The sequence below is a fragment of the Anolis carolinensis genome, unplaced genomic scaffold (assembly GCF_035594765.1).
Source record: "Anolis carolinensis isolate JA03-04 unplaced genomic scaffold, rAnoCar3.1.pri scaffold_7, whole genome shotgun sequence".
Taxonomy (NCBI): domain Eukaryota; kingdom Metazoa; phylum Chordata; class Lepidosauria; order Squamata; family Dactyloidae; genus Anolis; species Anolis carolinensis.
Window position 1 is genome coordinate 23,573,953 of NW_026943818.1, and position 15,211 is coordinate 23,589,163.

General features: G+C 39.4%; 1 protein-coding gene across 28 annotated transcripts in view; it reads left to right on the forward strand.

Moving 5' to 3' along the window:
- Positions 1–15,211, forward strand: part of msi2 (musashi RNA binding protein 2) — a 604,855-nt gene that overhangs the window by 7,688 nt on the left and 581,956 nt on the right. For 27 of the 28 annotated variants that reach the window (XM_062960125.1, XM_062960128.1, XM_062960149.1 and 24 more), the window contains exon 5: positions 6,949–6,990. In XM_062960125.1, coding sequence (XP_062816195.1) covers positions 6,949–6,990 — 42 coding nt within the window. Of the gene's footprint in view, positions 1–3,746; positions 3,825–6,948; positions 6,991–15,211 lie in introns of those variants that run through there. The other variant, XM_062960145.1, reaches the window with a different exon arrangement.

Sequence of the window (15,211 nt, forward strand, 5' to 3'; positions counted from 1 at the left end):
TGTGTGCGTTTATACGGTGTATATATATGTGTGTGTGTGTGTGTTAAATACAGAAAAATATTACTTTCCCCAGAATAAAAAATGAGGAAAAGTAGCATCTTTCTGAGTATGCGTTAAATAGTAGTGTTTGTTTGCTCTGATTGTGCTTTTTCTGGGTTGCTGTGAATTTTTCGGGCTGCATGGCCATGTTCCAGAAGCATTCTCTCCTGATGTTTCACCTGCATCTATGACAGGCATCCTCAGGGGTTGTGAGGTCTGTTGGAAACTAGGCAAGTGGGGTTTATATATCTGTGGAACTCTTGTCTGTTGGAGGCAAGTGTGAATGTTGCAATTAATCACCTTCTGGGCTGTCTGGTTATATTCCGGAAGCATTTTCTCCTGACATTTCACCTGCATCTGTGGCAGGCATCCTCAGAGATTGGGAGGTCTGTTGGAAATGAGGCAAGTGGACTGTATACATATATGTGTGTGTGTGTGTGTGTGTGTAATGATGTGGGAGAAAGAACCCTTGTCTGTTTAGGCAAGTGTGGGTTTGGCCATTGGCCACCTTGATTATCATTGAATAACCTTGCAGCTTCAAAGCCTGGCTGCTTCCTGCCTGCGGGAATCCTTTGTTGGGAGGTGTTAGCTGGTCCTGATTGTCTCCTTTTTTCTGAGTGTTGTTCTTGATTTACTGCCCTGATTTCAACAGAAAGGAGGAAACCATGAAAATAAATAAAATCTGGCTGCTAGTATTAAGAAAACCCTGTGAAATCACTCAAAAACAGCAATTCCAGACAGGAAACAATCAGGGCCAGCAAAATCCACAATAAGCCTGTGGACAATCTCAACAGAAAGGAGGAAAACGTGAAAATGAATACAATCTGGCTACAACTATTTAAAATCTCTAAAATCAGGACAATAAATAAAAAATACAACACTCAGAAGAATGTCCTGATTTCAACAGAAAGGAGGAAACCATGAAAAGGAACAAGATCTGGCTACCAATATTAAAATTATGACTAAAAAACAGGGGAATTCCAGACAGGAAACAATCAGGGCCAGCTAACACCTACCAACAAAGGATTCCCCCAGGCAGGAAGTAGCCAGGCTATTCGATGCTAACCAACCTGGCCAAGGGCAACATTCACACTTGCCTCAAATAGACAAGAGTTCTTTCTCCCAGAGATATATAAACCCCACTTGCCTAGTTTCCAACAGATCTCACAATCTCAGAGGATGCCTGCCACAGATGTGGGCGAAACGTCAGGAGAGAAAGCTTTTGGAATGTGGCCAGACATCCTGGAAAACTCACAGCAATCCAATCTTTCGGTGCTCCAGCTGTGTGTGTTTATATATGTGTTTGTGTAGGAACGGAAGAGGGTTTTTTTTAAATGCAGAAGAATATTACATCTTCCCAGATTAATAATAATATGAGTAAAAGTATTATTTTTTTCTGAGAATGAATTAAAGGTAGTCTTTGTTTGCTTTGATTGTGCTTTTCTCTTTTGCTGGGGCAAAAATAAAGAGAGTTTCCTTTTGCAACCAGCCGTAAAATGTTGTTCTGAGATGACATATGGGGGATAGATACCTGAAATATGGTGGAATTATAGTCAAAGGATATTCAAAGTCATTCCGATGTATCGAGCTGAAAACAGCTTGAAAAGTTCAATGCGAGTTTGATTTAGGAGTACGCAAGTTGCTCATCCCTTTGCTCCTCAATTGCCAATAATGCAACCGATCTAACTCTGGAAAGGGATCCTCATAACCTGCTAAAGTTAACCTCAATCGGTGAGTTTTGTGCAGACAGACATATGATTCAAAGTAAAGGTCACCGATGTGTTAGCCGTTTCTATGAGTTTGGTTGGTGACAGGATGAGGTTGTTGTTGTTGTTTAGAAGGGAAGGAGTCGGATTGGGACCACTGTGTTATGCATGCCAATTCAAATCTAGAATTATGTAGTTATATATGAGTATTGCAGCTGATAATGCATGCTTCCAGTTTGCAAATGTGGCAACGAGTCCGTTTTCGTGCACGAATCGGGGAGATTGTGCTCTGTTGTTAACAAAAACCTGTTTTGTAATTTCAAAAAAATAAATAAATCGGATTTTAATTTCCACCCATGTCCTTGAGTGATGCAGGTGGATTTATTTCAAGTTCTAATAAGTTTTTGTACAAATCCTATGGGCTTGCCTGAGCATGTTACCCATGCTCAAGCATTCCTTAATTATTTGGTTGGATACCGGGGTGGCGAGGCTAGAAGGCCAGCGGGTCATAAGATAATAAGGTTCAGATGTGCTCCTGAGAAATCAAAAACATTTCAGGAAGGGAAGTCAGTCCTCTTTGCCGCATCGAATGTGGCATCTGAGTTGTACAAAAAAGTTTGCATTACACCCGCTGAAAAATTATTCTTTAAATTGCATTTATAAGCGCTGTTGTTATTGGGTTGTTATGAGTTTTTCAGGCTGTATGGCCACGTTCCAGAAGCATTCTCTCCTGATGTTTCACACACATCTGGAGGGGTTATGAGATCTGTTGGAAACAGTGTTTTGTTTTACTTTGCTATCATATAAGCATTTTATTGGATGTTGTTGTGCCTCTTGTATGTATTTTATGTTGTTTTATTGTAATTATCTGGGCTTGGCCCCGTGTTAGCTGCCCCAAGTCCCTTCGGGGAGATGGAGACGGGATACAAAAATAAAGTTACAATATTATTATTATTACAGTAGAGTCTCACTTATCCAATCTAAATGGGCCGGCAGAACCTTGGATAAGCGAATATCTTGGATAATAAGAAGGGATTAAGGAAAAGCCTATTAAACATCAAATTAGGCTATGATTTTACAAATTAAGCACCAAAACATCATGTTATACAACAAATTTGACAGAAAAAGTAGTTCAATGTGCAGTAATGTTTTGTTGTAATTACTGTGTTTATGAATTTAGTACCAAAATATCATGATATATTGAAAACATTGACTACAAAAATGCCTTGGATAATCCAGAACCTTGGATAAGCAAGTCTTGGATAAGTGAGACTCTATTATTATTATTATTATTATTATTATTATTATTATTATTATTATTATTATTATTATTATTATTTGTGGTGAAAGAAAGAACTCATCTGTTGGAAGCAAGTGTAAATGTTGCAGTTTCCAACAGACCTCACAACCTCTGAGGATACTTGCCATAGATGTGAGTGAAACGTCAGGGGAGAATGCTTCTGAAACATAGCCCTGCAGCTAGGAAAATTCAAAGCAACCCAGTGATTCCGGCCATGAAAGCTTTTGACAACTCTGTTGTTGTTGTTGTTATTATTATTGACACAAAGACACAGTATGACACAGCAAACGAGATTATTATTATTATTATTATTATTATTATTATTATTATTATTATTATTGCACTTTCCAGGGAAGTTACGATCTAAAATTGACGGTGGGGAAACAGAAGGAAAGGAGGGACGGGATAGGCAATGGTTATGTGCCTTAAGAGCCGATATTATTCAATCTGCTTCAGTTTATTACCATGGCCATTTTTATATGTGTCTGGACAATGCGAAGAAATGATTTGAGGAATCCCTTTTTGTCACAATGTCCGTTCTGCATTATTGTCCTGTGAACTGGCTTAAGGCGCTTGCTTTCCCTTAAAAACATGTGTCTTCTGCAGCACGACAAGCTCAAGACGAGCTTTGTGACACCTCTGATAGTTTCTTGTCCTTGAGTTCTGTTGCATAGCTTTTTTGACTCTGTTTCAACGTTCAGCGCAGGAAGCAGCTCGGTTGGGTATTGAGATGGAAGGCGCCGCTCTTGTTTACAGTTGCGTTAAAAGCTTGGTTTTAGGTAATGGCCATTCATATCAGAAATAGTACTATTATTATTAGTCATTTCCTAGAGGACTTGTAGATACAGTAAGTAGCATTGTTATCTAACACTAATTTTTATTTTTAGTAGCCTGTTTTTTCCTCCCTTCTGTTTTGCTCTTCTTTTAAATAGTTGACAGGGATATGCAACAGGTATGGCTTTGCCATGTGGATCGGGCTGGAGCGGTACCTATTGATCTACTCACATTTTCATGTTTTCGAACTGCTAAGTTGGCAGGAGCTGGGGTTAACAGCGGGAGCTCACCCGACTCCCTGGATTTGAACTGCTGACCTTTTGGTCAGCAAGTTCAGCAGCTCAGCGCTTTAATCTGCTGTGCCACCGGGGGCTCCTAGTATTGCGCAACAGTGCACTAAATCAGTGGGACCACCAATGGCAAACACACAGCATCGGCCAATAATATGTCCATAGTTTCCAACTACAGTAGTACAATGACATCCCCTCTCAACATTAGAACTTGGAGGAGAATTATTATAGACGTTTGCTGTTGCTCACCTCTGTTCCTTCAATGGTGGAAATCACAATGGAAAATCTATACCTGTTGCTATTTCTCTGGTAGAAAAAGTATCTAGACGGTGCTGAGTATCTATGTAGATAATGTTAATCTCTCTGAAAGGGTTAGCTTTCTAGATGAAGGTTTGTGTAAATTTCCTGAACTGTTATAACATGGCATATAATCACTCATTTCTCGGATATATGGTTGTTAGTTTTTAAAAAATACCGAAAATGGGTTGCAGTAATGACGGGATGTGTCTGTGAAGGGGCACACGTGCAATGAATGCAGCGTGAACATTATTTTTTTGTCACACACCAAAACCTTTCAGTTTATTTAAGGCCCATCTCTGGATTCAGACAGAAGTTATATATCTAGGCAAGGCCACTATCAGTTCTTGGAAATAATAATAATAATATTAATAATAATACTTTATATACCACCCTATCTTCTCAAAGGACTCCTACTTTATGGCAGGCATGGGCAAACTTCAGCCCTCCAGGTGTTTCAGACTCCTAGTAGGCAGTTAGGAATTGTGGGACTTGAAGTCCAAAACACCTGGAGGGCTGAAGTTTGCCCATGCCTGCTTTATGGACTACAAGTCCCACAACTCTCTATCCTGGCTGTGCTGGCTGGGCTCCTCTGGAGTCTTAGACTAAACAAATTAATTTCTCAGACTCTGCAAGTAGTTTGCAATGAGTGTTAGTAGTTGAAGTTATTGTTGTTGATCATTTTTAAGGCTGCTGTCCTGTAACCATTTACTTGAGACATACCTTTAATAATAATCTATCTATATATAATAAAACCCAGTGTTGTGTAGAAAGATAGCACTTAGATGCCTTGTGTTCTTATATGTTGAGAAGTTTCAAAGTATTTTCACACCGTCGTTCTTCTTGGATGGCTGTGAAATGCTAAATTGGAACTGCAGATACAGGAAAAGGGGAAAAATGCTTTTCTGGCTGGCATTTGAGTTGAAATTCAGTTAAAACTAGCCGTTCCTGGGTTGTATATTTTTGTGACATACCTCTCTTAAACCGTGGAGGCATTAACAGCCCGAAAGAAAATAAATACGCACAGCCTGGACATTGTGCGTGCAGGCCAAAAAAATGAAAAAAAAAAGTGTTTGTGGATTGCAACCTTGCTTTCCAAAATGTCCGTATTTGATAATCTCAGCAATTTGCAAAATGTGAAAAATGGCATCTGGCATCCAGGATATATTGGTCAGATTAACATAGGAGAACTCCGAGTTCTGCTCAATCCATATACACACATAAGTATTCTATCTTCTATATATATAAAAGAGTGATGGCATCACGGCGACCCACAAAACAACAAAACTACAGGCCCCCCAACCTCGAAATTTGACAACACAACCCATCATCTAGGTTGATACAACAAAAAGAAAAGAAAAATAAAGTCCTAATTAGAGAGAGAGGAATAATTGCTTTTATCCAATTGCTGCCAGTTAGAAGGCTAGGCTCCTCCAACTTGGTCTCCTAGCAACCCAATAAAAAATAATAAAAAAACCCTAAAAAATTGATACAATAAAATACTATAATAACAGAAAATAACTAAAAATAATACAAGAAAATAATAAAATATAATAAATAAAAATATAACTTACCATAAAATTAATTTAAAAATGCAAATAACGTCAAATAAAAATTACGCAACAATTTTAAACCAATACCACCACCACTTTGCCACAGCAACGCGTGGCCGGGCACAGCTAGTATATATATAAATGTAATGTGCATAATTAGGATCAAGTTAACAACAAAACCCCTGGGCCAAATCACACCAAATTTGGCCACAAAGCTAATCACTTTCCAAGGAGTGACCATTAAAAACAAACAAACAAACAAACAAAAACACCATGCCTGCATGTAGAAAGTGACCAGGCTTTTAAGCTGCAAGACTATTCAGTGCAATTCAAGCTGGCCAAACAAGGATTCCCCTAGGTATAACACAGCCAGGCATTTTAACTGCAAGACTATTCAGTGCAATTCAACCAGACCAACAAAGGATTAACCTTGGTAGAAGGCAGCCAGGCTTTAAAGCAGTGATACTACTTTGTACTATTTAAGCTGACCAACCAAAGGTTCCCCTAGATAGGAAGCAGCCAGGCTTTGAAGCAGCGAGGCTATTCATTGCAATTCTAGCAGCCCAAAAAAACATTCCCCTAGAACGCAAGTACCCAGGCTTCCAAGCAGCAAGCCTATTCTGTTGCATTCCAACTCACCAAACAAGGATTCCCATAAGAAGAAAATGGCCAGGCTTTGAGGCTGCAAGGCTATTCACTGCGATTCCACCTGGCCAACAAAGGATTCCTGTACACCACAGCAATGCATAGCCGGGCACAGCTAGTACATACATAGGATTGCTCCATACATGTCTGCCCACTTTTTCAACCACTCCATTCATTACCTGCCTTTTTTTGGTTTTATTTTGCAAGATTCTTGGTACCTGAGAAATGAGGGATTAATCAAGCAGTGTAATCTTTTGGGCTTTGTTTGTTTACCTTTTTTCTTTGCCTTGCACAGGAAAATGCACAAATCATGTTGCTTTCCGTTTTTCTTTCCTCCAACACAGATTGACCCTAAAGTTGCATTTCCCCGACGGGCTCAGCCTAAGGTAAGAAAGAAGGATCAATAATGCTTTTTTAATGGTGGATTGCGGGGGGCGGGAGTGTCTCATTGCCGCTTTCCAGGTTGGGGAAATCTGCTTGGGGGTCAGCCGAGGCCGGACTGTTTGGATGTCTTCAGAAACTGGGAACCACCGGCGAGTCGAGACCTTGTCTCTCCCATAACCTTACTTACTTAGGCCGAGGATGATGGTCCTCCCATTCTGGTGTCTTGGGGGTGTGTCCGTAGGTGGCTGAAGAGACCTATTCTTGATCCGCATGTTCTCCCACAATGAGGACATTGGTTTCCAGGTGCAAGGCGGTCCTGGTCAGGCTCTTTGCACATTTTTCCCTTTCGCCCTCCATTCGTGCCTCTTCAAACTCCACAGCACTGCTAGTCACAGCTGACCTCCAGTTAGTGTGCTCAAGGGCCAGGGCTTCACAGTTCTCAGTGTCTATCCCACAGTTTTTAAGGTTGGCTTTAGGCCCATCTTTCAATCTCTTTTCTTGTTCGCCGACTTTCCGTTTTCCGTTCTTGAGTTGAGAGTAGATTAACTGCTTTGTGAGACGGTGATCGGGCATTCGGACAACGTGGCCAGTCCAGTGGAATTGACACCGTAGAAGCATCACTTCAGTGCTGGTGGTCTTTGCTTCTTCCAGCACACGCTGACATTTGTCTGCCTATCTTCCCAAGAGATTGGCAGAATTTTTAGGAGGCAACGCTGATGGAATCGCTCCAGTCTGTAGACCACGTTTCGCAGTTGCAGAACAGGGTTGGGAGGACAGTGGCTTTATAAATGAGCACCTTTGTCTCCCTACGGATGTCCCGATCCTCAAACACTCTGCTTCATTCGGAAAAATGCTGCACTCGCAGAGCTCAGGCCGTGTTGCATTTCAGTGTCTGAGTTGTCTGTGTGATTGAGCGTCTGGTTGGAGGAGTTGTTCCCCCTTTTCCTCTGTTATTAAAATAACAATTATGTGAGTAGCGCAGGAGGAGTCTTTCTTCTTGCTCCATGCCCTACCTCGGGTACCCTTTGCTGGTTTCAAGGAGAGAGAAAGGGAGAGGGCGGGATGCTTGTTGCCACAGGGCGTCCGCATGGCAACCTTTATAGCGCTGTGATCCTGCTTTCCCTGGCGTGACTCCATCCCATGGACTCCCTGAGAAGTTAAAGGCAGGGAGCTTCGGTGTCAAGGTGTCATTGTGCTGTGTGGATGGCCTCTTAAGCGGTTGAATTGTGGGAGTTGGAGTCCAAAACATCTGGACGGAGGGAGGGCCCAAGCTTGCTCATACACTGTGGAATTAATGCAGTTTGGTACCACTTTAACTCACCAATCCAGAACTCCTATGATTTGGAAGGGATGAATTCCCCCCCCTCCCCAAATGCCCGCAGTATGCTACATTTTAGAAAATAAGTGTTTACTATATTTAATTTGTTGTAAGGTTGCTTTCCGGCAATTGAACGTTTTGCCGTGTTCGAAACTGCCCGAGTCCGCTCAAGGAGATAGGGCGGTATATAAATAAAGTTATATTATTATTATATCTAATTACAAGTTTACTAAAAATGTTATGTTTCGATAAAGCACTTGTATTCCTCTGGTGTTGGGGCGAGCAATATCATCTTGTCATCTAACATATCTGAGAATTTAGACCAATCTGCCTTTCTTTTTTAAAAAAATATATAATTTGTATTGAATCTGCCGTTCTGAAGTTGAAACTTTGTTTGAATCAAGCTTCCTGAGCTCTTAATACAGTAGAGTCTCACTTATCCAAGCCTCGCATATCCAAGTTTCTGGATTATCCAAGCCATTTGTGTAGTCAATATATCATGATATTTTGTTTTCAATATATCATGATATTTTGGTGCTAAATTCGTAAATACAGTAATTACAACATAACATTTCTGCCTACTGAACTACTTTTTCTGTCAAATTTGTTGTATAACATGATGTTTTGGTGCTTAATTTGTAAAATCATAACCTAATTTGATGTTTAATAGGCTTTTCCTTAATCCCTCCTTATTATCCAAGATATTCACTTATCCAAGGTTCTGCTGGCCCGTTTAACTTGGATAAGTGCGACTCTACTGTAATTACAAGTTTGCTAAAAATGTTATGATTCGATAAAGCACTTGTATTCCTCTGGGGTTGGGGCGGCCCATATCTTCTTGTCATCTAACATATCTGAGAATTTAAACCAATCTGCCTTTCTTTTCTAAAAAAATATAATTTGTATTGAATCTGCAGTTCTGAAGTTGAATCTTTGTTTGAATCAAGCTTCCTGGGCTCTTATAGTTGGAAACAATTGACATATTATCGGTTGATGCCGTGTGTTTGGTATTGGTGGTCCCACCGATTTAGTGCGTTTTTGCACAACACTAGGAGCCTCCGGTGGCGCAGTGGGGAAAACTGGAGCTGACGGATGGGAGCTCACCCCGCTCCCCGGTTCAACTCATTGCGCCACCGGGCTCCTTGTGATGTTACTAAGCTCTTCATGTCAAGTCACTGCAAGTCGATTCCGGTGTGAGAGGATTGGCTGTCTGCAAGGACGTTGCCCAGGGGACTCCTGGATGTTTTACTATGGGAGGCTTCTCTCATGTTCCCGCATGGGGAAGCTGGAGCTGACAGACGGGAGCTCACCCCACTCCCCAGATTTCTACTGCCAACCTTTTATTCAGCAGTCCTGCCGGCACAAGGGGCTCCTTGAGAAGGACTGATAGATGCAAATGCAAAGCCCTTGTTTGTCTGTCTGAGGTTGGATTCTTCTCTTTTTTTTGTATTAATGAAAGGGAAGGACACACACACAAAGAAATGCTGCTCCCTGTCTCCCCCTGTGCAAAACTTTCTGCAGAGTGCTCTTGCTTGCAAACTATAGAGTTAAAGGATCCTCTGGCCGGTATTGGAATATCTGGGTTCTTCTGAGAGGGCTGAAACAAAGAGGCTTAAGTTTGCTTGGATAAGTGACCTGTTCCTTTCCCTTCCCCCTTTGCCTTGTTTGTAATGCATTAGTTTGCTTGCAAGGACATGTCAGTCATGTTCAAAAGAGCTTTTGTCTGGAGTTTACCTCCAAAAACAAAACTCGGCATTAAGATTGCTGCCAGATTTTTGAGATTGGCTCTCTTGTCTCTTAGCATGGGGCTGCTTTCTTTGCTTTTTTAAAGTCTAGAAGTATTTATTTCACATTACCTTGCTTTTGGGGTTGCTGTGAGTCGTCGTCCCCCCCCCCCCCCCCCCCGGTATGGCCGTGTTCCAGAAGCATTATCTCCTGAAATTTTGCCCACATCTACAGCCATTCTAGTTTGCAGCATTTGCAGAAAAGAGACCAATCTTTGCCTTCCTGTGTTAAGAGATTAAGCTCATCTCATTCATTCATTTATTATTTATTTACAGTATTTATATTCCACCCTTCTTTCTCACCTCAAAGGGGACTCGGGGCGCATCACAATGCACATAGACATGGCAAATATTCATGCCATTAGACATACCGACATATATAGGCAGACACAGAGGCAATTTAACATTTTCTAGCTTCCGGCTTCATGAGGATATGCTCGATTCTGGCCACAGAGGAAGCTGCCTCTCCATCGTCCACTTGTTATTATTATTATTATTATTATTATTATTACTATTGACACAGTGATATTGTATGACACAGCAAACAAGATAGATATGCTGGATTTCGTATCAGCATATCTATCTTGTTTGCTGTGTCATACAATGTCGTTGCGTCAATAATAATAATAATAATTATTATTAATGACATTTATATCCCCCCTTCTCATCCCGAAGGGTACTCAGGGTGGCTTACAAGTTATATGTACATACAGTAAATTATATTATTAACATAGCACAATATTAGCATGATATATTACAATATTGTACTATACCACTATATTGCAATACTATTAGTTATATTACATTAATATATAATATACATACATATAAAATATATACATATAATATACCTTTACTATACAATTATAATAGTGTATTATTATTATTATATTTTATTACATTATAATATTATTATCAATATTATATGTATATACAATATAATATTATGCTAATAATATTATTATGCTAATGCTATCAGGAGCACTAGACAAGGTTGTAGTAGGTTGCTGGCAATTGTGACACGGCATCCTTGATTGAGTACTTCCTCATTCTTCCGCATGCTGCTGGAAATTTTTATCATGTCGTAAACTAGTTAAATTAGCCTCCCCGCATAAAGCAGTACCTAAATTTTCTACTCGAAAGATGCAACTGTCTTTCGAGCTGCATAGGTCAACTGCAAGCAAGGCATCCTCAGAGGTTGTGAGATCTGTTCTTGTTTTTGTTTTTCCATCCTTTTTCTCATCCCTATTTGTTTATTTTATTTTTTTAACTTTAAAAGTCATGCTGAAATCATGCCTTTCAGTGAGTCCTGGGACTTCTAGCTCTAATGGCACATTCCCTAGACCAGGGGTCCCCAAACTTTTAAAACTGAGGGTCAGTTCACGATCCCTCAGACTGTTGGAGGTCTGGACTATAGTTGGCCAGGTGGCTAGCAATAATAATAATAATAATAATAATAATAATAATAATAATAATAATAAATTTAGCCCAACCCCTTTCTGCCTTTGTGCACCAAAAGCACAAGCCAAGGACCCCTGACAGATTGCCTCCCAGCCTCAATCTTAATAATAATAGTAATAATAATAATAATAATAATAATAATAATAGAGAGTTGGAAGAGACCCCTTGGGCCATTTAGCCAACCCCCTTCTGCCTTTGTGCTGTTGGAGCTGGATAAATGGCTTCGATGGGCTGCATGTGTGAACATGTGAACAATAATAATAGAGTAAAATAATAATAATAATTTATTTATACCCCGCCTCCATCTCCCCGAAGGGACTTGGGGTGGTTTACAAGGGTCGAACCCAGATAAAAACAGTGACAATATAAAACACATCAAATGTACAAAGACATGTGTAATTATAAAAACAGACATTTACATATACAGGTAAAATAGCAGACTTAATAACATAATTAAAACAAGTTAAAAATAGACTGAATAAAGTGCACTGTATAAATTTCAAACCTGAGGTAGGTGACAAAGTGCCACAGATTAGTAAGAGAATAACTTGGGAAGTGAAAGTAATAAATGTAATAATACCAATAGTAATAGAGAAAAATAATAAATGTACCATATATATTTGAGTATAAGCCGACCTGAATACTGTGTTTCCCCGAAAATAAGACAGTGTCTTATATTAATTTTTGCTCCCAAAGATGCTCTAGGTCTTATTTTCAGGGGATGTCTTATTTTTCCATGAAGAAGAATTCACATTAATTGTTGAACAAAAAAATGAACATTTATTATATACTGAACATTAGTTGTCATCACAAACCAGCATAACCAGACAAACTGTGAATCCTATCAAGAATTTCTTGTTACTACTATTAATTCCATGCACAACACTACGGTACGTACATTTACCAATCTTGCATGCTCTGGTGTTCTGTTCGGCGAGCATGCTTCCAAACAAAAATTTTGCTAGGTCTTACTTTCGGGGGAGGCCTTATATTTAGCATTTCAGCAAAACCTCTACTAGGTCTTATTTTCTGGGGATGTCTTATTTTAGGGGAAACAGGGTATAAGCCAACCAGGGCCCTCACCCGAGTATAAGCTGAGGGGGCTTTTTTAGCCCTAAAAAAGGGCTGAAAAACCCGACCTATGCTCGAGTATATACGGTATATTGGGCAGATATTCTTGTTTTTCTTACTTTCTTTCTGCATGGATTTCTCCCTTCTCCAAAAACGAGTATGGATATTTCCAAGTGTTTCAAGAGGAATGGCTTCACGGGGATCTTGTTAATGCTGTGGTGTCAGACAGAAGAAATCAGAACAAGGAGCCGAAGGGGGAGGGATGCTCTTCCGTGCTTCTCTCCACCTCCCAACTTTCCAAGCATCTCTGTCTCCTAAGCACTCAGCCGTTATCAGCCTTGGGGTAGGTCTGCTAATGACTGATCGAAAACCATCAAATTCATTTATTTGTCACTGCCAGTGACAACCCAGTTAATGATAATAGATTCTTCGCCCACCCCCAGCACCCGTTATTTTTTGGCCTGTTGCCTTGTCTGATTCCTCCTCGCCCTCCCCACACCCCCTGGTAGGTATGTATGCTGAGAATCGGAATTACTGAGAAACTACTGGGCTTATTTTTAGCCAAGTTGCTGGAAATAGTGTAACACAGCATGTGCCTTAGATAGAGCTTCTCTGAAGGGAAATGCAATTATGTGTTGTGCTCTCCCTCCCCCCCCCCTTCTTTTTAATTGCAGTGCCTTGTACAGGCTTCCAGTCTTTCATTAGGGTGGTGTTTTCAGGGCAAGAGATGTGATCGTGCATTGGATGAATGGGAGCGGTGGGAAAGAGACTTTGGAAATTTGTTTATGGTCTGGTTGTGTGTAAACATTTGATATGTGCAAGAGTTGGTGACTGCTCAGACTATTCCCTGCCTTCATATATTTTTTTCTCAGCCATATACAGTAGAGTCTCATCCAAGCTTCTGGATTATCCAAGGCATTTTTGTAGTCAATGTTTTCAATACATCGTGATATTTTGGTGCTAAATTCATAAATACAGTAATTACAACATAACATGACTGCATATTGAACTACTTTTTCTGTCAAATTTGTTGTTTAACATGATGTTATGGTGCTTAATTTGTAAAATCATAACCTATTTTGATGTTTAATAGGCTTCTCCTTAATCTCTCCTTATTATCCAACATATTCGCTTATCCAACGTTCTGCTGGCCCGTTTATGTTGGATAAGTGAGACTCTACTGTACTACAAAGTGAATAGAAAAAAGTATTCAACAAGGTTACAGATACACATCAAATAAACTAAAGGAATGTGTTGTTGAAGGCTTTCATGGCCAGAATCACAGAGTTGTGTGTTTTCCGGGCTGTATGGCCATATTCCAGAAGTATTTTATTTTATTTTATTTTTATTTTTTAAAATTATTTATTTATTTATTTATTTATTTACAGCATTTATATTCCGCCCTTCTCACCCCGAAGGGGACTCAGGGCGGATCACATTACACATATAGGCAAACATTCAATGCCTTTTAACATAGAACAAAAACAAACAAACATAGGCTCCGAGCGGCCTCGAACTCATGACCTCCTGGTCAGAGTGATTCATTGCAGTTAATTGCAGCTGGCTTGCTCTCCCGCCTGCACCACAGCCCGGGCCCATTAATTTATCAATCAAAATGTACAAGTTTACATTTTCCTCATTTTACAATATCTTAAACATATCATATTGTATACAATCTGACAGTAAAAAAAATCAAGAACATCTTTAAACATATTATCAGTTTTTTAACTTTTCCATTACAACTTTACTACATATCTCTCTACTACACACCTTTTATCTACTTATACATGTTTTATTATTAATATTATTATTAATTTATAATTCAAAATGTATAAGTACAGTAGTGTCTCACTTATCCAACAGTCGCTTATCCAACATTCTGGATTATCCAACACATTTTTGTAGTCAATGTTTTCAATACATCATGATATTTTGGTGCTAAATTCGTAAATACAGTAATTACTACATAGCATTACTGTGTATTGAACTACTTTTTCTGTCAAATTTGTTGTTAAACATGATGTTTTGGTGCTTAATTTGTAAAATCATAACCTAATTTGATGTTTAATAGGCTTTTCCTTAATCCCTCCTTATTATCCAACATATTTGCTTATCCAACGTTCTGCCAGCCCGTTTATGTTGGATAAGTGAGACTCTACTGTATACATTCTTTCCTCGTTTTACAGTATCTTAGACATATCATATTGTATACAATCCAACAATAAAGAAAAATCAAAATCAAAACATCTTTAGGCATATTTCTTATCAGTTTTAGACTTTTCCATTACAACTTTACTACATATCTCTCTACTACACCCTTTTATCTACTTATACATGTTTTATTTATTATTATTATTATTGTTATTATTGTTATACGTTTTCCCCCTCTACCCTTATTTTGTGCCACCTTCACCAGGACCAACCAACTCCTACTGTTTCACAAGTCCAAAATTTCATTGTCTCTGTTGCTGGCTTATACAGGAAGTATTTTCTCCTGACGTTTCGCCCACATCTATGGCAAGCATAGTTGTACATGTAGTGCTATGGTTTTTTTTTAACATGTCAGATGGCAGGCATCCTCAGAGGTTG